Source organism: Drosophila ficusphila, unplaced genomic scaffold (genome assembly GCF_018152265.1).
Source record: "Drosophila ficusphila isolate 14025-0441.05 unplaced genomic scaffold, ASM1815226v1 contig_414, whole genome shotgun sequence".
Lineage (NCBI taxonomy): Eukaryota > Metazoa > Arthropoda > Insecta > Diptera > Drosophilidae > Drosophila > Drosophila ficusphila.
The window spans coordinates 1,340,687-1,364,866 of record NW_025064328.1 but is presented as its reverse complement, the minus strand read 5'-3'; the positions used below and the strand labels follow the sequence as shown (position 1 = coordinate 1,364,866).

Below are 24,180 nucleotides of genomic sequence, written 5' to 3'. Positions count from 1 at the left end.
AATTCGTTATTGGGCGGTATTTTTAAATTTTTTTAATTTGAAGATAAATTGTTTATTTAAGTTTAACCGCATAATCGATATCAATCAAATTTAACAAAGCGTTAATATATTGTGGTTAAAAACATATCATTGTCCATATTATGTTAAGAAAGTTCAAATCTATCCGGAGAATTTTGGATATTTTGGAATGGCCAATTCTAGGCGCATATGCCTGCGTACTTGACACTCCAAAAATTCCAATACATCTGTCATTTGTGGCTTATGGCATTTTTCCACATCCGCTTTTTTATACATGGCCGATCGGAGACCCTTTAAAAACCGACGTGGTTTCTCGATTAACTTCACCCTTTTCTTAATGGGCACCCAAGGGTCTTTAAGGTAATAACCAGGTATTCGGCACACCTTACGCAATTGTTTGTTCGGGTACCCTTTATCGGATAATTACTATTTTATGCCAAATAAAAAAAATTTAAGAATTTACTTACCCCAATCGGTGTAGGAACTTTTACCAATTAGCTTTAAATGGCTATTCGATGTTAAAATTAATTCTGATGAAGATTGGTTGTCTTCCGCATTTGTTATCGGTATTTTTTGATTATCCGTATTTAATAGTTTATAATTCCTCGGCAAACCTGTTGAGCTAAGCAGCGAAGCTGCCTCCGAAGAGCAAAACTGGGACAATACAATCAAATAGCTCCACCAAATCATGATCTCCATGATCACATTTTATTCGTTGCTATAAATTTAACAGATTCGGCAAAGTTCATTCGATCAGAGTTTCGTTTAATTAATTATTTCGTTTAGTTTAGTCGTTAATTAAATTAGCTTAACAGTTACACTTAGGAGACTAGTAGGTGCTTATGAGTTAGACCGAGTTCTTCAAGTTCTCCAACATATATGCATATTTATATATTTATCTGTAAGTGTTTTCATGTATTTTAATAAGAATCACTGTTGTCTGTCTGTTTCTGTCGCAATGTCGCCTGCCATAAGTCGTTGAAAACCTACGCTATGCATACATTTAAAGTTAATTACGTTTTGTAAATGGCAGTTACATCAAGTATAGGTATATATTAGTAGTTAGGTAGTACATTAATATTCCCTCCTTCGTTCATTGCCACTGCACGCAATTCCGCCCTGATTAGCATTCCTCGCACTCGCACATCGTTCACGCCTTGAGAGATTTACAACTTCTACATCAGCCGCCAACTCAGGAAGCCGAAAAGCGTCCAGAGAACCATCGGCAGGCCATTCGAGGCCGATCCCGATCCGGAGCTGAGGTGGCCCAGCTCCCGCTCGTCCACCACGAAGGCGGGTTGGGCGTTGGCGGGCGTCTGCTCCACGGCAAAGTTGCCACGGCTGTTCCTGGCCAGGCGCTGGTTGGCCAGCTTCAGCTCCCGCAGCTTCTCCTCCAGCTGCAGGACCTCATCTGCAAAAGAAACAGATTATATAACTTGATACATTTATCTTTAAAGGTAAGAGCAATATCTGACTCACTCTTATTGACTCCCTCGATGTCTTGCACCTGCAGGAACATGGTCAGCGAGATTTCGTAGACCTTGTTCGCTGAGCTGATCTCCCGCTTGCGTCGCCCGAATCCCACCTGGTTGTTGGAGCACTGGGTACCCAGGCACTTGTCCAAACACACATTGACCGTGGCCCGGAATTGGACATACGACGAGTCGGGGAACTTGAAGGCCTTAAACTTGGCGCTCAAAATGTCGCCGTCGACGGTGTTGAAGTTCTCAAACAAATAGGGATCCACAGTGCAGCTGGGTTGGTAGGGAAACACGGTGATTAATTGCTTAATCTTTTTAAGCATATAAAGGGCTTACCCCTTGAAGATCAGCGTTTCCGATGAGGTATGCGTATCCGTCACATCCAGATAGTTCACACCAAGTCCATAAACAGGGGCAGAGTCTTCATCGAGGTTGATTTCCATGGTCAAAGGAGTGCCCTATATTTAGTAATAAAAATGATTGATTTTAATTTGTATTAATGAAATTTATATTTATACTGCTCATATAAATTAAGTTGTTGTTAAAAAAAAGGGAATCCGTATCTTTTAGTTTTTACTATTCAAGAGAAAATATGTTGTATAAGTATTATTTTATTATTATAACTTATAATAAATCCTATTTAATTAAGTCACTTACCGACTTGACCGTCAAATCCCTGGTGAACTTCTGACCATCCTGGCTAACGCCAATCGACAGCCGTGGTTCGGGAGCCCGCTTGGTCAACGAAGTGGTGATTTCCAAGTCCCTAAAAGAATATTGAAGTAACATTTTAAGTACTGGCAATACGGGCTCCTAATGATCAGCAACGGGGAGGATCCTCGTCGCAAAAGTAGTAAATCAATGCCTCGCCGATGTAAAACAAACATTGTATTCGATCAGGGAGGCAGCAGCAGGGAACCGCTGGCAAAAACGCAGTTCCAAGACTTGCCAGTCGGACTCCGACACGCCCCGCAATTAAATTGACTGTGGAGGTATTAACGCACGTGAAGCCGCCGGCGTCGATTTGGCGGCTAATTACCTTCTGGTAATGGCAACTCTCGGAAAAGCCAAAACCAAGACAGAGAGAAAGAGAGAGAGAGAGGGGGAAACTGAGGAGTGGGAGTGGGAGGCATTAAGCTGGGATAGCTTTGATTTATGGCCCCCCGGTTGGGTTTCGGAATGGCTAGAAGCAGGGCTGGCCAGGGCATTTAATATGCCATAAACTCTTGCATAGATTGCCCATAAAATTGTGCATAGATGTGCATTTTGCATTTATGGGCAATTAAAAGCGGGAAGAGAGACGACAGCCCGCTCGAATCGGGAGCGTGCCCGCCGAGGGACTTACTCGGGTTCCTGGAATCCCGCCGGCAGCACATCCCGCTTGACCAGGCCGCGGATACCGCTGGCCGTGGAACTCGATCCGGTGGTGGCATTCATCATCACATTATAGGCGGGACTGGCCGTGGTGATGCACTTAACGCTGACGATCTCCTTGCTGCTGGCCGACTCGATGATGATTTTATGGTAATACACCTTCTTGCCCTGAAAGCGAATGGATCTGGAGCTAGATGGGATTGGTTCGCAGCACATGGGAAGCTCTTCTCACCGTCAGCTGGTTGACCATCCGCGTGACTCCGCACTCGTAAAAGTCGCTCAGCGAAAGCCTAAACACGGCCAGAGATCCATCGATTTGCGGCTGGCATCGGACGTCCGGATAGCCCTTCAGTCCCTCCAAGTAGATCTGCGGGGCACTCTGATCCTGGGAGTCCGCATCCGGCAGACCGATGTCTACCCGCATCTGATCCTCCGAGCAGTGCACCTTGTGCGAGCCTGAAATCATAAGAAAATCACAAAATGGTTACTAAATCTGTGCTGCCGCTTCCACATTCTTCGTATATTTTGTTAAAAGTGGGCTAGCATGTCGTCCAGTAATCGGAGCTGGACTGGATTCTCGATTCTCGACTGGCTAGCCGGCCACGCCCCCTATCATCATCGTCTTCGGACGTTGACGAGATGGACCCGGGTAGCAAACACTAAACAATTGCCAAACATAATTGCCATGTGTTGCGGAGCAAGTTTGTGACTTAAGTCTTTTGTTTTTCACTCGTTATTACACTTGAAATTATGTTGTATATTAGAGGGAAGTACTTATATAGTAAATATAGAATGATTCATAGTAGAACCAATATTACTTTGACCTTATTATTTATTGTTTGGATTATGATTTCGAAACTATCTTTAAAATAGGTTGGTCATGTTAACTATCATAACTTCTAAATTTCTAAATTATTATTAATTTATAGATTTGATGGTTCATCTTCACATTTTTTGCAAAATATTCATCTGAGTGTAGCTTTTTTTTTGCGTTGTCTTATATCGAGGTGGCTTAATAAACCCGCAGGGCTACTTTCTGGGGCCGGTGGAAAGCAAAAACCTGGCATTAGCCCAAGACACACTCACACACTGCTTTGGTTTAGTTTGGCGAGGCTTGGCTCTCGCTTTGGCATAATTTCAGCCTCAGCCCCGACCGGGCAATCAAATTCTTATTACCGTCGAACATGTGTAGGATGCCACGAAATTATCGGCTTAAATGCTCTGCTGACGAGGCCATTAGTTCTCGAGGATTTAGAGCAGACCTGCGACCGCAACAGAACAGAATTGGCATCTTGGACCGACCGACCATTGCCATTTGCAGCCGGCGAAACTAATTTAAATAATTGACTCTAACTACTTAATCTCGGACTAATGGCCGAGAGTAAATTTGCAATTTCTGGGTGGAATCCGGAATCCGAGTGGCGCACTCTCGACGCAAAGATTTGCTCGGCAATCCGAGCCGTGGACATGCGATAATTTGGTTTAATTAGCCATTGCGAGAGTGAAACCCACTCGAAACAATGAGATCGGACAGTAAATGCGGAAAAGCGCTAGCCAAGGCAATTAAACCCAATGCAACTGCATTACCTCTTGTTCTTCCAACCCTCGAAAAGCCACTTCTCCTCCTCCTCCTCTGCTGCTGGAAAAGCGCCCCTCCGTTTTTCACCAAGTCTGCAAATGTGTAATCGGAGCGGTAGCCCCAAGGTGGGCGTAATGCAAGCGGCTCCCGAAGAAATTAAAATAAGAGCCGGCCTGCCCACAAAAGGCAGTCTGACTTCCGCCCAAGAGAACAGAAGACAGAAGACTGAGGACAGAATGAGAGTGAATGAGGCGGCAGAAGGAAAGCCACCAATAAAACAAATACCCAGGCAAGGGCATTAATGGAACATTAAGGACGCCGGAGATGAGGCGTTGAAAAGGCCTGATGGATTCCAAATTACAGACAGACATGGCAGCCGGTCATTCAATTCCTCAAAGCGGATGGGATGAGATGGGAATGTTCTGCAAATGGGGATAAGGACGGCGGAGTCCACAAGCAATGTGGAGTAATTGAGTGGCAGAGGCAAGGGAACAACTGGGTTGCTCCAATTAAATACCCAGCAATCATGTTTTTTAAGAACATTAATCCTTATAAATATTTATAAAGGCAGGATGCCCTTAAATGAAGCTCAGGCGAACAACTCTTAATTGCAGATTTTATGAGATTACAGCTTTTGGGCTTTGAAGTCATTTTGTAAAATTAAGTTTGCTTAAAACGAATGAGCTAATGAGCCGCAGAGCCAAAAAGTAGTAGATGTGTATATTTAAATGTATTCGTTGTTAAAAAAAAAGGGGTGGACCTCCAAGTAGGATTGTTCGGTCTGGTGGTCAGAACTGAGAAAGAAACGAAGGCCAGGGGCTTGTGCAATAAAGTTGTTGGCTCTGAATGTTGAATGTTGGCTGTGGGCGAAACTGCAGACTGCAACTCCGCAATAATAGAATTTCCAAATGTCTCGGCCCTTGTCTGGCTTTTCTGCAACTTCTTTTATTGAATTTTTATTGCCGGCCGCTGATTACAATTTATTTGACACCATTTTTATGGGGCAAGCCAACTCGTGAGAACCCTAAACCGCTTCGAGACAGAGCCAAAAAACAAAAAAAAAAGGAACACAGACGTAGACATAAACTTAACCCACATTCTGGAGGAATACCTCTGCGGAGTAATTTCTCTGCTCGAAATCAGATTGAGTGGCAGAGTGGGAGTTGGGATCGAAGTCTGAGTGAGACCGAGGCATTAGCATTTAACCTGCGAACATGACAAATCAGCAAAACGTGCCACATGAGCCAACCCCGCCGTCCAATCTTGTAAGCAGCTTGTTGCCGCAACCGTTGAACGCCGCGCGGAGCATAAATTTCCATTAACAATAAATTTAAAAGAAATAACATTACGGCCGAAAATGACCCGTAGCGAAGTTCCCTGGAAAACTAAGCGTAGTGGATGCGGATGGGGAGCATGAAATATCACAGCGGAGGCAGCAATTCGGGGAGTCATCAGCGGTTGAAAATGCCTCCAAGGCAGTTGGACAGGACAGCAGAGTCAGCACCACTCGGCCAAGAGGCTCCCCAAGCACCACCACCGTTCTGTTCCATGCGCCTATCGCAATCAGCAGCCACGACAATGTTTTTGGCCCTGGTTGGTTGGCTCTCCTTCAAACAATTTGGCAACAAATGCGCGCGCACAATCAAATGAATGCACAAATCAATAAGACAACAACTGCAGCCGACAATTGCAACGTGCAAAATCGTTTACAAGCCACGCCAAGTCAACTCAAGTCTCGGGGACTCCGACTCCGGCCAACTCAAGACCAGATGTGGCTCAGACCGGCGGCGAAAGGGGGTAAGGGAGCCTTGCTTTGGCCAAAATAACCAAATCATTGCCATGCAAATGGCATCGTTTTGTGGCCGCAGTCATCGCCAGCTCTTGCCTTCCCTTCCCACTTCCACCGCCGGAGAAGAGCAGTCGTGAAAGGTGGGAAAGACAATTCCTCCTACCACTTGGCCAGAGCTCTGAGTTTGTCCCCACTCAGCTGATCTGCACTGAAAGAAAATATAGCAAATACCAACTGCAATATCAGAAATTCCAAAGTTGTTTCCAGATTGGTAAAGATTGGTTTATTCCTCAGTTGCAATATTATATCTATATTATAAAATTAAAAGTGATTTAAGTGTGGGATTGCTAAACAGAAAGCTATGATTAACTAATTCTATTAACACCCACCATTTAACCTCATCAATATTATAATGTTTAAATCGTATTTTTCACTTAAAACGTAGATTTGAGTAAGTGTTAAAATTACTTTCAAAAGCCCCAAAGGAATGCAAACTTTACTGATTTCTGCGAAGCTAAAACTTTCTTATTGAAAAGTTAAGTATTCTTTTATGTTTCTTTTCTCCTACTGTAGCCTTGAGGCATCCGCAATGTTGCAACAATTGTTTTATGAACTAGTGTGTGTGTGTTTGTGTGTGGATCTCTGAGTTTCGTCTGGGATTGCAAGTGCAACTGAAATTGCAGTCCAATCGCAATTGCCATGGCCATGGCCACGGCTAGATTATGCAATTGTCTGACTCAATGTCTCCCCGCAATTCCACCCGATCTCCTGATCCAACGATCTCCCTGGTCTGTGTCACTATGCCCATCGTCGTCTTAGTCGTCGTCGTCTCCATCGCAGCCCCTGTGTGGGATTCCAGTCACGTTTTCGGCTGCTGGTGGCAGATCCAAGGATCTCGGGCTCGGGATCGGGATTGGAGAACTCTTTTCGGCGCTGCTCCTCGCTGGGAAGTGTTAAGCCTGGAGGCGTCTTTGGCCACTCAACGGTAAACGCAGGCGGATGGGGAGGGATTCGGAGTACCACTCAAAGAGGAGGAATTAAACAAGCGATTTGTCAGGTGGGCTTGCACGGGGGCCTGGCCGTGGAGGAGGTGCCATTTGTGACTTTCACATTTATGACAAGACCTCAGCTGATAGCATTCAGCATTCAACATTCAAGATTCAGCAGTCAGCATTCAAGATTCAGCATTGGGGCCCCACATATGTACACCCGCCTGCTATCGCTGGAAATTACTTGGCCTGGGCCACTAACTTGACACACACGACGCACGATTATCATCAATCTTCGGGTTGAGCCACAGGAAATACAGGTAATTTTCCCGACTCTCCCCTCCCCCTTCCTCCTCCTCCTTCTGCTCCATGATTTTCCCCCACCAACTTAACTTGCAGTTAGCCTCATCATCCTTTTCACTGACCAATTACACTTAACGGCCATGCATACGAAATAAATTAGAAAACCTCAACTGCAGCTGGGTAATGAGTGGTGCGGGGGAGAAGTTGGTGGTTGGGGGGTGTTCGTTGGTGGAGAGGCGGTTTCGCAGGTCAGCGCCAGCTGCCTTCCAAGTGGGAGTTGTCCGGTCCTAATGGCTCCCCCCAATATGCTAAGCAGTGTCAATGTGTCAATGTTGCCGCGTAAATCCATCAAAAAGCGACGGGGACTCAATAAACAAACTTGTTTAGGCGCTGCCCATGGATGGGGGGGCACTCAGTGGGGGACTTGGAGCGAAACCCAGCCAACAACAAGCCACAGATGTGATAATTGCAAAGCATTTAGTTGCAGTATTAGAGATCCTCTGTCCGCCTGCTTGGAAAAAACCTATGCGTTCGCCCTCTCTTCCCGGAAACCCATCATTGGACCCACTCATGCACATGAAAAAATTGAGAAAATAACTCTTGTATTTGTTAAACATTTCTTTCTAATTAATAATAAGTGGACTGCTTCAAATACGATTTAACTGTAGTTAAAACAATGAATGACTTTATCAAGAGTTGCAAACTTAAAAATAAATTATAGTCTTACCTTTTTATTAAAGATAATGTAAAACAAATAAAGTTCCCCCAAATTTAATTAAAGAATTTCTTGAAGAGCTAAATTTTTATTTTTTAGATTGGATAAATCTCTGTATAATTTAATGGATAACTGCAAACTGGTTTGATGTTTTCCCAACGTGTATTTTGTGTATTTTACGGATCTTGTGGCGGCCTCTTCGTGTCGCTCCTGTGTGTACAATGTGTACAGTGGCTGTCAGTTGTATGCGACCGGCGCAAATTGCCATTCGTTCCATCTCTCAAACGCTCTGTCAATGGTGTCGTCTTCGTCATTATCGGCCAGGCCAACAACTTTTTGTTTGTTAATTGTTTCCAATGACGCAATTGCTGGCTGCCATTTATAGAACTGCGATTCCGTCAGCTGATTGCGTCAGTCGTTCGAGTCCGAGTCCGACTCGAAGTGCCAGCATCCACCAGAGTTCCACACATCTTGGCCAATTCCCCGCCTCCGATTGGAAGTCATCAAGCCAAGTCAACACTCCGCAGTAGCCGGAAATCGCGAGCTCCGCCTGGCGGTCAATCAATAGCCACTCATTAAGGCCAAATACTGAGCCCATGAGTTGCGCTTCTCTTCACCAGCTCCTGTCTCATTTAACCGCTTAAATTACGAGTCTGATCGATTGGGCGGGAGGCATTTAGCTTTGCCAACTTGGCCGACAACTGGCTGCGCATTTGGCCACATTTAAAACATGAGATGCAAAGCGATGCTCCCCGTTCGGCGGATCTGCGAGAACGGTAAATCCACTGCCAACTTAGCCTTGCACTTGGCGTGAACATTATGCGCAGCTGGCTAATTAAATTACACAAGAGTTTGGACATGAGTGCCGAAGCGAGGCGGATGAACAGAAAACCTGGCCGAAAGAGCGGATGCCTCGCCTGGCCATGACTTTGAGTTTGGGTTTGTGGCCAAGGTGGATAAGCTTAATGCTCAGGCGGCGTCAACAGATGTAAATGTAAATGTTGCATGCAAAAAGCTGCCCCAAGTTGCCACCTCATGTGGCATTGTGCACACACACCGGCACACCGAACATGAGGCATCATGACTTGCCTCTGCCTGGACCAACTCCTCGATCTTGGTTTTGGCCACCACCTGACGAACGATCTCCGTCTCCTCTTTTTATTTTATTTTGTTTTTTTTTTTTTTGAGAGGCCGTCGCTAAATTTATTAATTGCCAAGGTGAGAGGCAGTCAGGCAATCAACTTGGCTGCATCTGCATCATCTTGTTACGCGATGTTGGTTCATGCCTGGGCTTGAATTAATTTGGCCTTGTTAGCCCGGCTTGATGACAAATGCGTGACGTAACTGTAAACACGCTTGGGCTTTGGCTCCCTTTTTTCCGGCTCCCTTGACAATTTGTCGCTGTTTCCACGTCACGTTCGCTGTTCGCCAACGTTGGGTGCAAGCAACCCACTACAGTGAATATCCGAAAGTACTCAACGCTTTGATTAAAGTTCTAAGAAATATTCCCCAAATTTTAATTTTTAATTTCATAAATAAAGTAACCTCAATTCATATTTTCTTTCTAAATGAAATAATAATTAAATACCATATCATTTTAATATTTCTTTTTTCATAATATTTGTCTCCCAAAAATAAATTTGTTTCTTATAGCAGCTTATCTATATGATCGCTGGAAAAACAAACACCATCCAAGGTTCCAACTTAGCCAAGTTTGACTGTCATTCTATCAGCAGCCCATTCACTCATTCCTTCGCTTATTTACACATTTTTCAGTTGGCGGCGCTTCAGCACTTGCTAAATTGTTGGTTTCCGCTTTGGCCGGCACGCCGTGACTCCCTCAGCTGTTGTCTAAGCCAAATTGCTCTGGCCAAGAACGAGATCAGAATCAGCCAGCAATGGGAGAAGAACAAGCTGTATTTACCGCTAAGAACTTTTGAACGAAAGCGAATGGCATTGTTCTTACCCTATTGAGTCATTTGCGAATGCGTTTAAAATCGCGATGGGGAGGCGGACTGGGAGAATTCTGGGATAACCACTGGTTAATGGAGCTCTACGTGCTGCCGCCTCTGACTAACTGTATAGCGAAGACAAATTAATAAGAAAATACTTAGAAGAGGCTTTAATCATAGGAATTAATTCAATTGCCGGCACGAGAAAGTGTTGTTCTTGTTGCCGTGTTGCGATGGTGGTTTTTACCATATTGAACGCATGAGATGGTCGAGCTTGTCGAGATGGCCGAGAGCAACGAGCCGAGATATAGAAGTGTTCCATGCCCGATGTGGCACATAATTGCCTTTTCTTTTTATGTAATCACCGAACGGCAGCGTCTGCTGATGCCTATGATGCCTTTCTACGCTTAATTGGCCATAAAAGTGGTTGCCTTTTGCCGCAAACGAGAGTTTCATTGCCGGAACGCAAAGGCTGCAAATCTCATTTATCAAATGATTTCCCTGCGATTTCAATCTGACATATTTCTGTGGGCGATGACACACAAAAATTTGTTGGTTTTCTTCTTGCCGAACGGCCATTAATCAAACGATTATGGGAAGAATCGGCCAAACCGAATTGGGGATCGAACACCTATTGAACCCTCAACCCAATTGCTAATTGTGGACGCGACCAAACAGCTCTCACAATTATCGATGGGGTCAGCACATAAATCTCTTCGGGGGTTAGGCTAATCAACCCGAGCGCCTTTAGCCAACCGCCAAAGGTGTCCATGGCAGAAAAGAAATAGAAATATTTTGTGGATACACCAAGAGAAGTTCCTTCTTAGAGATGGAAGAAAAATTGGTTTTCGGCTTCTTAAAGTAAAGTATTTTACAAGCAATTAAAAGTTTAGTAAAATAGAATAGTTTTTGAAAAACAAAACTAAGATTTATAAGGATAAAGTCCTCAGATATATTTTTATATATTTGATATATTTTTATATATTATTTTCTGGTTGTTCATCATTTTGGTTGTACAATTTTTCCTAGTGTCCTGGCACACTCACAGATACCCGCACATATATGGGACAACCGACTGACCAAGTGACCGCCAGCCAAAATAACAACAACTCGCAAATTTATTGCTGTTGCCGACTCTCCAAAGCTCGCGGATAGGGAGGCTGTTCGGCTGTTCAGCTGTTCGGCTGTTCAGAGATGCAGGATGGGTTATTTGAAAGCGGTAATATTTTACTTTGCATGGCGGAGAGCCTTAATGCCCAAAATCGTTACCCGTGGGCGTTGTCTCGGCCACATTTGGGCATTGGGCATTTACCAGCCAGTACCAGCCGGTAGTGGAGAAGATCCAGGGGACAACGTCTTAGCCCGGTGTCGTGTTTTGGCCCACACCTGCAATTGACATTATTATTTGGTTGCGTGTGCCGACGACAACTGGGAACAGGGAACATACAGAACCCAATAGAAAGAAACTGAAAAGGGAAGACCGCCGCTTGCCCAGAGTGGGCCAGCTTGATTTATAATTGTCCAACTGGGTTTTTGGGTAGACATTCCATTCTACGCATCTTGATAAGTGCGTAGTTTATGGCCGTTCAGCGGGTTAACTTGCATCTGGCCACGGTCATCGCTTGTCCTCTCGTACAAACTTGTTGAAAGGCACTTGGCCAAAGACCATAGACCATGGAGCATGGAGCATGGAGCACAGACTATGGAGTTGAAGTTGGAGTACTCCTAGCCGTAGATCGCATGCCTGGCCATCTGGCCACGTTAATAACCGTTTTTGACATGCCAAGCGGCATTATTAACAGCATTTTCTTCTCCTTTTATTTATATCTCTCGGTCTATTCGCCTCTCCTCAACTATTTTGTTTGAGTTTGTGTCTGTCTGCGGCGTTTTTAATTGCGAGAACAAAAGGGAGGAGCGGTCTGGGCGACATTTTAATTGAAATTCTAAGGAAATAGCATGAATGAGTGCTGCAGCAGCCACATTCTAGGGTTCTTGACTCATCTCTGGCTAGAAAGATCTCACCAAATGAGATGGGGAATCTATCTGCCTTTTATTTCACAAGCAACCGCAGAGGAGGGCATTATGCGTCAACTGATTCCAACTTGGCTCCAATCCAAGTCCAATTTGCCCTTGAAAAAAAGCGAAACCATTTCAGGAATGGAATGCAAAATCGCCTGCTTCCTGGATGGATGCTCGGGCATTTGGCAGTTGGGGCGAGGCAAATTGCTTGATTTGTCCGCCGGCTAACTGTCTTCGCCCGCTCCGGCTTCCTGGTGGTTTTCCATCTAATATCTAATGGGTATACTCTGCAATCTAATGGGTGTAGTGCATCAATCTTGCCAGGAAATACAGTTGTAATAAAGACAGTTTATATTTTTGCATGTATAATTGTTTTACGGCACATTAGTGGGCATTTGCATGCCATTTACTTTTCCCACATCAGTACACTTTTATTTAGCCTTTCTAGCACTTATAGTTTTAAATCGGGAAAACACAACTGCTTATTAGGCTAAGTGCCTAACTTTAATTATTTCAGACCGAACAGTTAACATATTATGGTTATTTTTCAGTCGGGCAATTAAGCTTACCAACTCCGATTAGGAAATTAGCATTCATAATTTCATCTCTTCCAATTATAACTCTAATAAAACTGTGAAAATACATTAACATATTCAACATTTTACTCTAAAATTAATTAATAACTTTAAAGAAAGTTTAGCTTCGTATAAATAAGTAAGACATTAAGGAATGTAAGTACCGGGTATCGAGTAGTCGAAAACCCCGTCCTTGGTCCGTCCTAACTTGTTCATTTTTGGGATATGCATCTTGGGCATTTCTTTTCAATTACCAACCCACCAGCCCATTCAACCACCGCCCCCTTTCCCCTCCCCTTTCCCCCCTCCGTCCGCTGTGGTTGCGGTTAACTCCCCGTTTGCCATGTAATTTGGACTTCAAACGCATTCACGTGTTGCAGTTGATGCTGCTGCTGTGCTGTTGATCTTTCCTACTCTGTTTTTTTTTTTTTTTTTGTACTCCGCTCTGTTGTGAGCAGCTGCAGGCGGTGCAAGGCAGGCGCATATCAAAAGACTCAGAACACGAACTGGCTTCTCGTTAGCCGACTGGACGGCTGGGAAGCGCTTTTCCTCATCGCTGGCACTCTCTATTGAGTCTGATCCAGTTCATTTGGCGGTGCGGAATTTTACAGTTGCCCGCCGCATTCGTAAATTGTACTCCGGCTCAGATTTCGACAGAAAGGAATTCAATAAATTAATTAACAACATTTTTTGCTGATTTTATCGCACTTGCGACTGTTTTCCATGCGCTGATGAGTTTTAGCATCAAAAGCAGAAAGTCGTCGACTAATTAAATGGCAACTTTTTATCGGGCTAACCGAAAAGAACCACAGGCGGCGAGATCGGAAAATAGAAACCACATAATTGACAATAAAAAGTCTCCTTCTCATGGTCTTCTCTTTTTAATGCCTTTGTTATTGTTGTCATTAAAAGACAACCATAACAACAAACACAGCAGAAACTCTCTCTCCTTTTGGTTTTTTATGTTTTTTTTTCTGCAATGTCATTGACTTTGGTGCGTGCGTGTGCAAATTGTGTTGTGAATTCTGGCGGAGCCACATGCGATGAAAGACTCACAGGTACAGTGAACAATTGGTAGAAAGCCTTTCTAAGCAGTACAAACATTTGAAAAAATATTACTGGCTGAGTTAATACAAATCGCTCGTTCCCATCATGTTTGCAATTAATGGTTAATTTGCGAAGTATCACAAGCGCGAAATAATATTAGTTTTGGTATTTCTTACCGCCAATATTTACTGTAGTGCTCACACATTTCCGCCTTTGAAAATACCAAACTGCTTTGCATTTAAAAAAGATGCGGTCAGTGACTCCCTCACAAAAGAAGTAAACCCAATCGCCATGAAAAGATTTCGATTGAATTTCCCCAACAAAGAAATGTATGGCTGCTTGTGGTAAACTTTTTGATTGCGCAACGAATTTGATTGTTTTATAATAGCAACACAGACCCCAGAACTTTCGGTGATCAATCTTAGAGTCTCTGAACTGCAACGTCAGCAAAGATTCCTTTGGATCAATCTGTGCCAGTTATATAGTACATTATTAAGAGGCTCGTACCCAAGTTATAAACAACTGTTTGAACTCCGAGATAAAAACAAAGTCAGCTATTTCTTTCAACTACGTCTTCAGTTGATACTGTAAACAGGAAATCCCAAACATTGTAATAGTTAATAAGTGAAGAATAGAAAAAAAATATATATTTTTTAAATATTCACAAAGATTTAAATGAACTTGCAAAAAGCCAAATTAACAAAGCGACTGCAACACAGAGTTGGAGAACAAATAAATATGATAAATTTGCCACATGCAGTTAGACATGCAATTTATCATGCTGCGCGCGAATGAGCGAGAGGGGAGAACGCTGCCCGCCGTTGCGGGTCAGAGCGTCTAATAGATTAAATAAATTTCGCATAAATTATGCAATTGTGGCAAGCCATATTTCTTATTCCTGGCTGCCCGAGGGGAGCCAGCTTACGCACTAGCGGCTCGTCTCTTTCCCGGCCTTCCCCCACTTGGGTTCTCCCCTTTATTTTCATTTCTTTTCGCCTTATTAATTTCCATGTGGAGCTGATCCTGTTCTGGCGCTTCTGATGCCGGTGCTCCGTTAACTTGGCCTGTCGGCTGCGTTTGAAAGCGCTCTACGCAGTTTGCATTTCGCATTCGGTAATTAAAAACCCAACGAGCCGCTTGGTGACTCCAACTTGGCTCTAACGGTAAGCGCTTTGCTGCTCCTCACCACGAGCGCCCACCAGGATTAGCTACAGGTTTTTCCCATTTTTAAGCCACCACTCCAGCGCCTACTACCAGCAGCTTTCCTACTGTCCAACGACAACAACACCGCACTCCCAGCTCCCAACTCGCACTCCAACTCCTCTTTAGGCCCCGTGGACAACTGAAAATTTACATAATATTTGCTCTAGATTCCATCCTGTCCCCTCCGGCGGCTTTCACACGCATAAACCACAAGTCGGGCCGAGATCTGCGGCATCTGCTGCCGGCTTATCAGGCCTCATAAATATGTTTTGCCATGCCTTTGGGCCTGAGACACTTGACAATTTCTCTAAAGCGTCGCTGTCTCCGCTTTACTTTTTTTCTTAATTTTTGTGTTTTTTTTTCGGTGAGAAATGGGAGCGGAAATTAATGACCGTACTGGTAGAATCTTTGGTATGCATCGGGTGAGTTTGGTTCAGAGCGTTTTGCGAAAGTGGTTCGCAGATTGAAGACTGGCCGAAAAGATTGCAGTTCGATCAGAGATCTCGTGTCGAAAGTGCTTTTTATAGATCTCTTTCCATACCAGTTTTACTAGTGGTATTACACACTGAAGAGTGTCAATTAAATCAATATTATTAGCTTTGGTATGCGGAAATAAATGCATCAGTGAATTAGACAAACCACATAAAAGCCAATGCTGTCTGTTGACCATTTGACAAGTGCTTTGTGTGCTATTGATTTAGTAAACACTAAAGAATTAAATATATCTTTACTTTTTACCGTTTGTGGTTTATTTTGTTTTGTTGAAAAATCTTAAGCAAATTGAAATCACTTTTATGCGCGAAGATTACGTTAGCTAAATGAACCCCAATGGCATTATCTTTAATATAACTGGTTTTTAATGGTCGAAATAAACTACACTAGTAAAAACATACATTTTTTTTTGTAATGATCCCGAATTAAATAAATTAGTTTATAACATTGGTAATTTATGTAGTTCAATTCTCATGCCAAAAAACCTTTTACACCCCTTGGCGTTAAGTTCTGAGATTTATCGATATAGTTTACGTACAATATTGAACCCCACACTTTGTAATTTTTATTTCAGTCACATGCCAAAGGCCTTTGTCTGGAGTTTCCATAAAATTATTCAGTTTCGCCTTCTAAGCAGTCATGTCCACATGCAAAACATGCAAATTTGCGGCAGTTGCAGTTGTTTTGCTCGGCTTTTGTTGGCCTTAGCTGTTGTTTTTGTTTCTGTTGTAGCTGTTGTTGCTGCATCTTGGCCTAATACAATTAGTCTTGTGTAATACGCATGCCTTATGCGCTGCCAGCGGTTTGCCGGAGGAGTGCCGAACCCGTTAGTGGTCGAGTACATATACAGTTATCGGTTGGACCGACCGTACAGTGTAGTATAGTATATACCGCCTCCCTTTCTCCACTTTACGCAATTCGCGCCACACGCCGCACATGTGTTTTGCGAGTCGCCACCGATTGAAATTGCCTTTGGGAGCGGTGCGCGAATTGATTGTGGCCAAAACGGTGGCCGTTGCAACAACAGCAAAAGCAGCAACAACAACAACAACAGCTAAAACAGCAGCACTAACAAAAGTTGAAAGCCTTTTAGGCCGGCTCTCCCCATCGTTGCGCCTCGATTTTTGTCAGATTTTGTGTTACTGCAACTCCGATTTCGACTAGCAACTTGTTGCCAAAATGGTCAGTGCATAACGGTACACGACATGGCCGCTGAACTAATTAATGCCACAATGCCTCGGTTCGCAAATCCCAATCCCAATCCCAATACCCTGCCAATGCAAGTGAAGTTGTCTTTGTCCGATCGCCCGCCAATCCGATTATTATTCAATAAAATGCGCCGGCGAACAAAGAGATGGCCAGCACTTGATGACAAATGCCTGGGCGGCCTGGTTTGGAAGAAAAAAATATAGAAAAAAAAAAAAACAAAGGGGGAAGGGCGCTCTCTTTTGGGCCCCAAGTAGTTGTTGGCCAGCCCAAGAAACGCAAACTGCAACTCCAATACGGCTGCTCCCAGTTTGATCCTCGATCCGCGGCGGAGCCCTTAAAGCGAGCCGCCTCTATTCGATTTGCTCGTTTTGTTATCGCCAGCTTTTAATCTGCCCATTGCCGCGAAGGTCTTGGCCACATCCACTCCTCCCCTTGCCAATTTTTTCACGGAGTTTAAGCCGGGTTCCTATTCCAGCTAACTCGGAGCGGGCAATGCAATGTAAGGGGGCAAGTGCAGGAGGCATTGTTAAAGCCGACGACCTTAACCCCAGGTAACCTTGCAGGAACTTGAGGATAAGAACGGCGAACACTTATGTTCATCAAGTATTATATGTAATATTTAAAATTACCAAATATATTTGGAGGTGAAGCATACCTTTTCTTCCTAAAATTACTTTTACAACCCATCTCTATTTAAACTTGAAACTTTACCCCTTATGTAATCAAATTCTTTTATTCTTTTTCCTATCCAAGAGACCATAGATCAAGTTTTTAAGGGGCCCCCGAAACTTGTGGGGCAAACTTCTCTGGGTCAACAGCAACACTGAGTGCCATTAATGGGTTAAGAGTTCGGTGTGACTGAGGGACAGGTTGGCGGGGTTCACATTCAGGTTCAGGAGCATCAATGTAGCAGACACGAGTCTGCACCGAGGCAGCGGCTCGATTTTATTAGCTTAGCAAAAGGCTTTGATTGTTCTTGTTTCTTCCCAATGTTGCTGTTATGGCCTGTTGCGCTTGTCTAGACGGGCAATTTTTCACACACACACACACACAAAGTCGGTTTGGCCGGGCCAACAACACAACATACTGCTCAAGACACAGACATTGGGGAGCTCGATCGGCTGGACTTGCTCTAAAATTGGCATTTTTCGCACACATAAGGCAAAAATGTAAAGCGAAGTGAAGTCAAGACCGGGCCAAAGCCACCACATCGTCCGCAGTCGAAGCGGTTTATTTGCCTTGTGTGGCATCAGCTTCATCATCATCATCATTGTGGTCATCCCAGAGTTAAGGCCCCCACTTCTTCGCCGACTCCAGCCTCTTAACTCTTAACTCAGAGCCCAGGCCCGCTGGCATAATGTGGCGCAGCTTGGACATGGTCATCGATGGAGTCTCGAGTTCCCCAGTTCCGAGACCCAAGTCCCAAGTCCCGAGTACGATTCCGATTCCAAGTTGGAGTCTCGGACTTTGGCAATTTCTTTATTATTACGAGCGTTTCGTTGGTTGTCCTTTTAGGCCCGGCTGTCACAGATCCGCTGATCATTATTGTTCCTCCATGTAGTGGACTCTCTGGCTATCGGGCTCCTCCGCCTGCTCACAATGCAATGTCAATGTTTTGTCTTAATGCGACAATGCTCGATCGCTGGCTTCGACTGTCTCGCATGTTATTTAAATGGAGGCGGCCGCGCTGGGGAGTGAGGATTTTCAGCCTCCCGGGTAAACAATTTATTATATTTATATGGCCAGTTCATACGTTCGTTCTGGCCATAAATTAAACGATCTTGGACATAATGTGCTGGATGCACAAGGTCGCGTGTGGTTTTTATTGTTACTCCCTGTCCAGTCGGCAATTAAGCGAGTTAATCGCAGTTCGATGATTTGTCAGATTCTGCCCACGGAGGGTGGGAGCCTGACCGCTTGGATAAGGTTACTCCCCGAGCTCCATCACCGAGTGCACTCGAGTGTGAAGGTTTTTACTCCGGCGATGAGATCATCCAGTGGCAAATTCTCTGAATTCTGAGGTTGAGAAAATCAGAAAATGCATGTTGTAATCAATTCTGACTCCATATTGTGTTTCATAGGCCATTTGAATTCGAATTTATCGTGAAAATAAAATAACCTATAGTATCTTTTAGTTTCCAAAATTATAAATTTTCATTGAAAATGTAATGTTTAATAACAGCTTAGTAAATCAATTAATTGAGTACTCAGTAAAATAAAATCCTTATAAGCTACACTATTACTTTTCGCTTTTGTATAAAAATATAAAAACTTTATTAGCCATCAACAACCCATAAACATAAAAAAGATTATTATTAACAAACTCCATGAAGATTTGGCTTAAACAATTATTATTATTCGTCAGGCTTTAACAACCGACTGCACAGCTTAATTAAGACAAAGCAAGAACCAACAAATCCACTCGTTAATCTGCGAATATTTATTGAACACTTTGGATTTCTTCGGGCTGAGTCAAACTTTTACTTTCCCTAATGCAGACAAACAAAAGTTTCGCTTTAGTTAAGCCAGCCACGCCCCCTCAGCAGCCGCCCACCGCCCCCTAGGAGGCCTCCACTTCTTTCTCGACTGCTGTGCGAGTTGGCAAGTTATAATTTAGCTTTCAGCTTTGGCTGCCGAAGAACGCTGAAGCGCTGAGCCTCGGACTCTCGGTCTCGCTTGGCTTTGCCCGTAAATTATAGCCTCGTCTGCAGCATTTCTATATATTTGTTTGTTTGTATCTGGAGAGAGAGAGATGTATTCGTTCGTATCGGCTTTGTGTATTTTTAGGCTGCATCTTAATTCCAGGGACCAGTTCGCCTACACGAGTCGCCGAATGCCGAATGTCGCCTGTTTTGGATGTATTTCGCCTTTATCTCTTCATTTTTCTCGCGTAATGTTTTTTCTGCACTTGGCATTCGGTTAATTCTCCTTTCTGATTGCCTTTTAATAAGCCAACGCCAGCCGATACTTGACCAGTTGAATGTGGGCTTTATGAGTATTAAATTTTTTGTGCTGCCCCTTGGTTTTCATTATGAGTATTTCTCTCGTCGATATTATCTTTGTTGGCTTATTGGTGTTTTATTTTTTTTTTTTGTTTCGTTTATTTATTTTTTTTTTTTGGATTTTGGCGTGTCATGTTCCTTTCCCAGCAGTTGTGTTTGTGTAGGTGTCTTGTTTGGTCTTTTGTTTTTTCGCCGCGCTCGTTGGTTAGTTTGTTTAGTTGTTTGTTGTCATGCCTGTGTAAGGCAACTTGCAGGGGCAGGCAAGTTAATGACTAATGTGCTAGGGCTTTCGGGGAATATGGCATTTACTGTATGGCATATGGCATGCATATAAGGCAGGAAGAGAGCGTGTAGCTGAGTGAGTGAATCATGGCAGGGCCGCGCTTCCAAAACTTCATTAGTTCGCGAGTTCGTTGCCTCAGTCTTTTCATATTTGTCCAAAAAAAAAAAAAAAAAAAGGCTTTATCGCCCGCCCCCGTCAAAGCGTAGATCGTTAAACTTGGCCATCACTCCAAATGGCCACAAATTGTGTGTATGTATGTACTCCACGACCAAAACGAGGTCACTTTAGCGGGTTTTGGCAAAGTGAAAAAAGAAATAAATACTTTTTGTGTTTCATTGCGCGAATGAGAATGACATCATGCAGCTTCATGGGAGCTTCGCAAAGTGTTTCGCCTTGCACTCCCAGCTTAACTAAATTTTTATGGCGTTACGTTTAACTAGGGCTTACCTTTGGCCTGGGCTAATCCGCAGAAGAGGGCCGCCAGAAACAGAGAGCGCCACATTTGCATTGAAAGCAGCATTTCCCAAAAATTTCGGATCTAATTGGTCGGGGGAAAAACGGAAAGACAAACGGCATATTATTATAAGCATTTCGACCGAACTGAACGGCACATGCTCCACAAGCGGGCCAGCATTTTATATTCGTTATTTGTATTCTTGGCCTTTTTGTCGTTTTCACAGACACAAATATATATATATTTGTATATATATAAATACTGCTCGTTCACCGCAAACACACACAGCGAGTTATTATGAAACAAAGCCAGAAGAGAATGCCCGTCAAGTGGCTTGCGGCAACTGCTCAACAAATCAAAAACCAAATGACAACGGCAAATAAAAAACGAAACGAGCCGCGAACCACACAACACATCACACAAAACTCGGAGCGGGTCTTACTTGACGGCTGCAGTGTAGGAAAACTCGGAACGAAACCGGAGAGCACACGTCCAAGCTGTTCGCTAGTCGCCAGGCAACTGAGTCGCCTCTCGGCTCAAACTTCATTAGCCACAATGGCTTACCGGGAGAGCCAGCAGCCAGTGGTGTTGAATTAGTTCTGCAAAAAAAGCGAGATAAATGAAACGAATAAGATAATACCCAAGTAATATTTTCAGATAACCTTCTAAGCCTATCAATAATTTGGGCATTAATTTCTTACACCATTTTGCTCGCTTATAGTAAAAAGCATTTAATCTTTTCCTTTTATAGATGTCTGAAAAATGTCATCAACGTCCTTGGTCCTAAAAATGAATCATATGTATCTTAAAAAAAAAAAAAAAAAAAAACATTTGGATATACATAAAGATAAAGTAGCTATAAACTAGCTGAAGCGCCAGCGCTTCAAGGCCATTAGAGCGTGGACAACAGTAGGAGAGCCGAAGGCGCTAGCCAGCCCCTGGCTGTTCACAGTGCATAAATAAACCGACAATTACGAAAGTGCTACATTACAATTTATGGGTATATTTGAACACATTTAAATAAAGTACACAAATATGTATAAAATAACAGCCCAATGTGCCTCCCTTTGGGCATCTCTATCAGAGAGAGTAGCTTTTCCAGGCAAAAAGCTTAAAATTGAGAGGCAGTAAATTGTGGTAAAAGGATCATATTCTCCATGGTACAATTATACAAGGTAGTCTCGTCGGCTGCCTAATCGTTCGGCTTTTTAGTCAGTGCGTTCGTGCTTGTTGAAGGATGAGCACGCGTGCGGACGAATTTTTTCAGAGTATTAACCCTTGTGCAAAGATGTCGTTCTGCCCTTGGCTGCAAACTTTTTTTTGTTTTTTAACATGTCGTTTCAGATAATTTTAGTGTAACAAAAAATGTAAAGGAGAAACTATTAATAGCTACTAAGAAACATTAACTTAGATATTACAAAAATTTACTTTAATATTGACATTTATTTTAAAATTAAGAACCTAAACAAGAAAATAACTATCCAAAAATAAAAACAACGTTTAATTTTAAATTCAAAACTATTAAAAATTAATTTATTAAAAACTTCAACTCTTTTTTCTATAAATGAGCAATTTAAGCCCCATGCGCCATCTAAGGGTTAAGCAAAAAGCTCCTTTGTCGTTTCACTCGCACTTACTACGCAGACTCCTCTCACTCGCACTTGTGGTGAGTAATGAATAGGGGAGTGCTTTTTGCCGACGAGACTACCTTGTATAATTGTACCATGATATTCTCTTCCTCTCTTTCGCTCTTCTACGAAGATAACAATCAGCCGGTATGTTTGTCTCATGACTAAAATGAAAAATTGTGGGAGCGCAAAATCTTACAAGCAATTATGCAATCTTGTCTTCGTCGATGTTTTTTTTTTTGCCGCTATTGTTGTCAAAACAAACATTTATGTAATTGCACTCGCTGTCAGCACGAACTGATCGTTCTCAACACCGGGGAAGTATTATTTAAAATTCGGCTAAATGCAACAGATGTTATGGATAATTGCAAAACTTACGGTACTTGCACTTCCGCCAGAAACCGTTCCTTTGCTGTTCATCTGGACCATTTTTATAGAACTTGGAAACCTAGAAAACAAAAGTACCGCCCGTGAGCCCAATTTCACACCTCTTGGTTCCGCGCGTGCTTGGGCATTATTCACTATGTTCCTTCTTGTTAGTTTTCCAAACCAATGGTCATCTCATCATTACATGTGTGCTGACCATAGTCTTTCCGAAAACGGTAAATGACGTGCAAAATAAATGCAACCAACCGGGCGTACTAATTAAATTTGCTTATTTCACCTTAAGTGTTCTGTTATTACTTAGTTGCCTCGTTTAGAGAGGAATACTTAGCGGGGGCCAGGGGTAATAATAAAATAAACAGAAATAGCAATTATAAAAAATTATACCACTTTCACTAAAATTAAGTTCGGAGCATTTCATTCCCCTGCTGCACTGCGGCATTGACGATCTGGCAACTTTGACATGTCAAAAGGGAAATTAAGAAAACCTTTCTATTGTCGTCTCGCTCGCTCACAACGGAATGTGTGTTTTCAAGAACCAAAAATAAATTACATAATTATTTTTTTGATTTCACAGATATTTTAGGTGAGCACAATACGCATTTATAGGCCGGGAAGTGTGCAATATAGTTAGAAAAAAAAAACATATATATTGACGCACAACCCCGCCTGCAAATGTTTTTGTGCATTTGCATAAATAATTGATGAATAGCCAGTGCATTACTAGGCCGGTAAATGTGCAATATGCTTAAAAATCCGCATACTGGCGCATCTTCCGTCCAAACAACTGTCCGGAAACAAATAAAAAAAAAAATAAAAAAAACACTCTTTTCGTCGTTCTACGCCAATTTTATAGGCCGGGACCAGTGCAATACGCAAATAAAAATCGCATTATCACTGTCCACGGCTCAGAATTTTGGGTCTTGCTTAGATGTTATAAATTTAAAGCATTTCGGCCGTCTCAAGTGCAATGCTAGCCATAAAGTTAATTTAGTATTGCCACCCAAGACGACCGAAACACTCGAAATTGGTTTTCCCGATTTAATTAAAACTTGCAAACTTTAGCAGGGAGTTGCCAACATTTCCAGGCTGGGAAATGTGCAATACCTTAAAAAATAGGTATTTGCCCAAGCCACAGCCTTGAATTGTTGGCAGTCGTATTTTTCGACCACTCGCCACAATTTTCAAAATCAGAATGCCGGACAACGATCCCGAAGAAACGAAGGCGACAAAAAAAAAAAAAAAAAATTGAACAAAAAGGAATGCAATTATCGGAAAGGGACGGCAATAGGCACTGGAGCGGCAAAGCAGTTGAACTTTCGATGTGTGGAGATTTAAAGATGAAAAAGAAAAAAAAAAAGCTTAAATTCTGGGAAAAATAGTAATTGTTAATAGGAATTTGGACATTTTACCTTACAGTACAATAACAGTTTGTTATTGATTTCCATTTTTCTTGGAAAGTAGACCTAAAACTTTCATGTAAGATTATAGCGAACTCTTTTTTAGAACGAATTGTAGTTTCTAGCAAATTCACTGGTACTTTTTTTTTTAATACGTGTCTAAATTTGGCGCGAGGCACAAAATATGTAAATATTTTTAGGTATACATACATTCAGTACATACAGTAAAAGTATAATTTGTTTTATTTAGCTAGATTTTAAAATTTTGGATTTTCCGACTTCCA

At 42.8% G+C, this 24,180-nt stretch overlaps 2 protein-coding genes across 2 annotated transcripts; both read right to left on the bottom strand.

Annotated features, from left to right (window-relative positions):
- Window positions 1-19: 19 nt before the first annotated feature.
- Window positions 20-718, bottom strand: LOC108094880. Its single transcript, XM_017195711.2, has 2 exons — window positions 486-718; window positions 20-428 (listed from the first exon to the last, which is right to left on the bottom strand). The coding sequence occupies exons 1-2, from the start codon at window positions 715-717 to the stop codon at window positions 160-162; spliced, it is 501 nt and encodes a 166-aa protein (XP_017051200.1). The 5' UTR covers window position 718; the 3' UTR covers window positions 20-159.
- A 44-nt stretch (window positions 719-762) lies between these two features.
- LOC108094876 lies at window positions 763-22,555 on the bottom strand. Its single transcript, XM_017195708.2, has 9 exons — window positions 22,491-22,555; window positions 20,927-21,083; window positions 20,478-20,568; window positions 3,106-3,329; window positions 2,845-3,041; window positions 2,157-2,265; window positions 1,836-1,957; window positions 1,498-1,772; window positions 763-1,429 (listed from the first exon to the last, which is right to left on the bottom strand). The coding sequence occupies exons 2-9, from the start codon at window positions 21,029-21,031 to the stop codon at window positions 1,194-1,196; spliced, it is 1,359 nt and encodes a 452-aa protein (XP_017051197.1). The 5' UTR covers window positions 21,032-21,083; window positions 22,491-22,555; the 3' UTR covers window positions 763-1,193.
- Window positions 22,556-24,180: the final 1,625 nt, after the last annotated feature.

Bases quoted from the DNA above. Each gene is read 5' to 3' on its own strand.
- LOC108094880 (XM_017195711.2), bottom strand. From the start codon at position 717: ATGGAGATCATGATTTGGTGGAGCTATTTGATTGTATTGTCCCAGTTT. The intron at 429-485 runs GTAAGTAAATTC...TATCCGATAAAG, and splicing joins AAGTTCCTACACCGATTGGG to GGTACCCGAACAAACAATTG.
- LOC108094876 (XM_017195708.2), bottom strand. From the start codon at position 21,031: ATGAAGTTTGAGCCGAGAGGCGACTCAGTTGCCTGGCGACTAGCGAAC. The intron at 3,042-3,105 runs GTGAGAAGAGCT...ATTCGCTTTCAG, and splicing joins GGATGGTCAACCAGCTGACG to GGCAAGAAGGTGTATTACCA. The intron at 1,430-1,497 runs GTGAGTCAGATA...TTTCTTTTGCAG, and splicing joins CATCGAGGGAGTCAATAAGA to ATGAGGTCCTGCAGCTGGAG.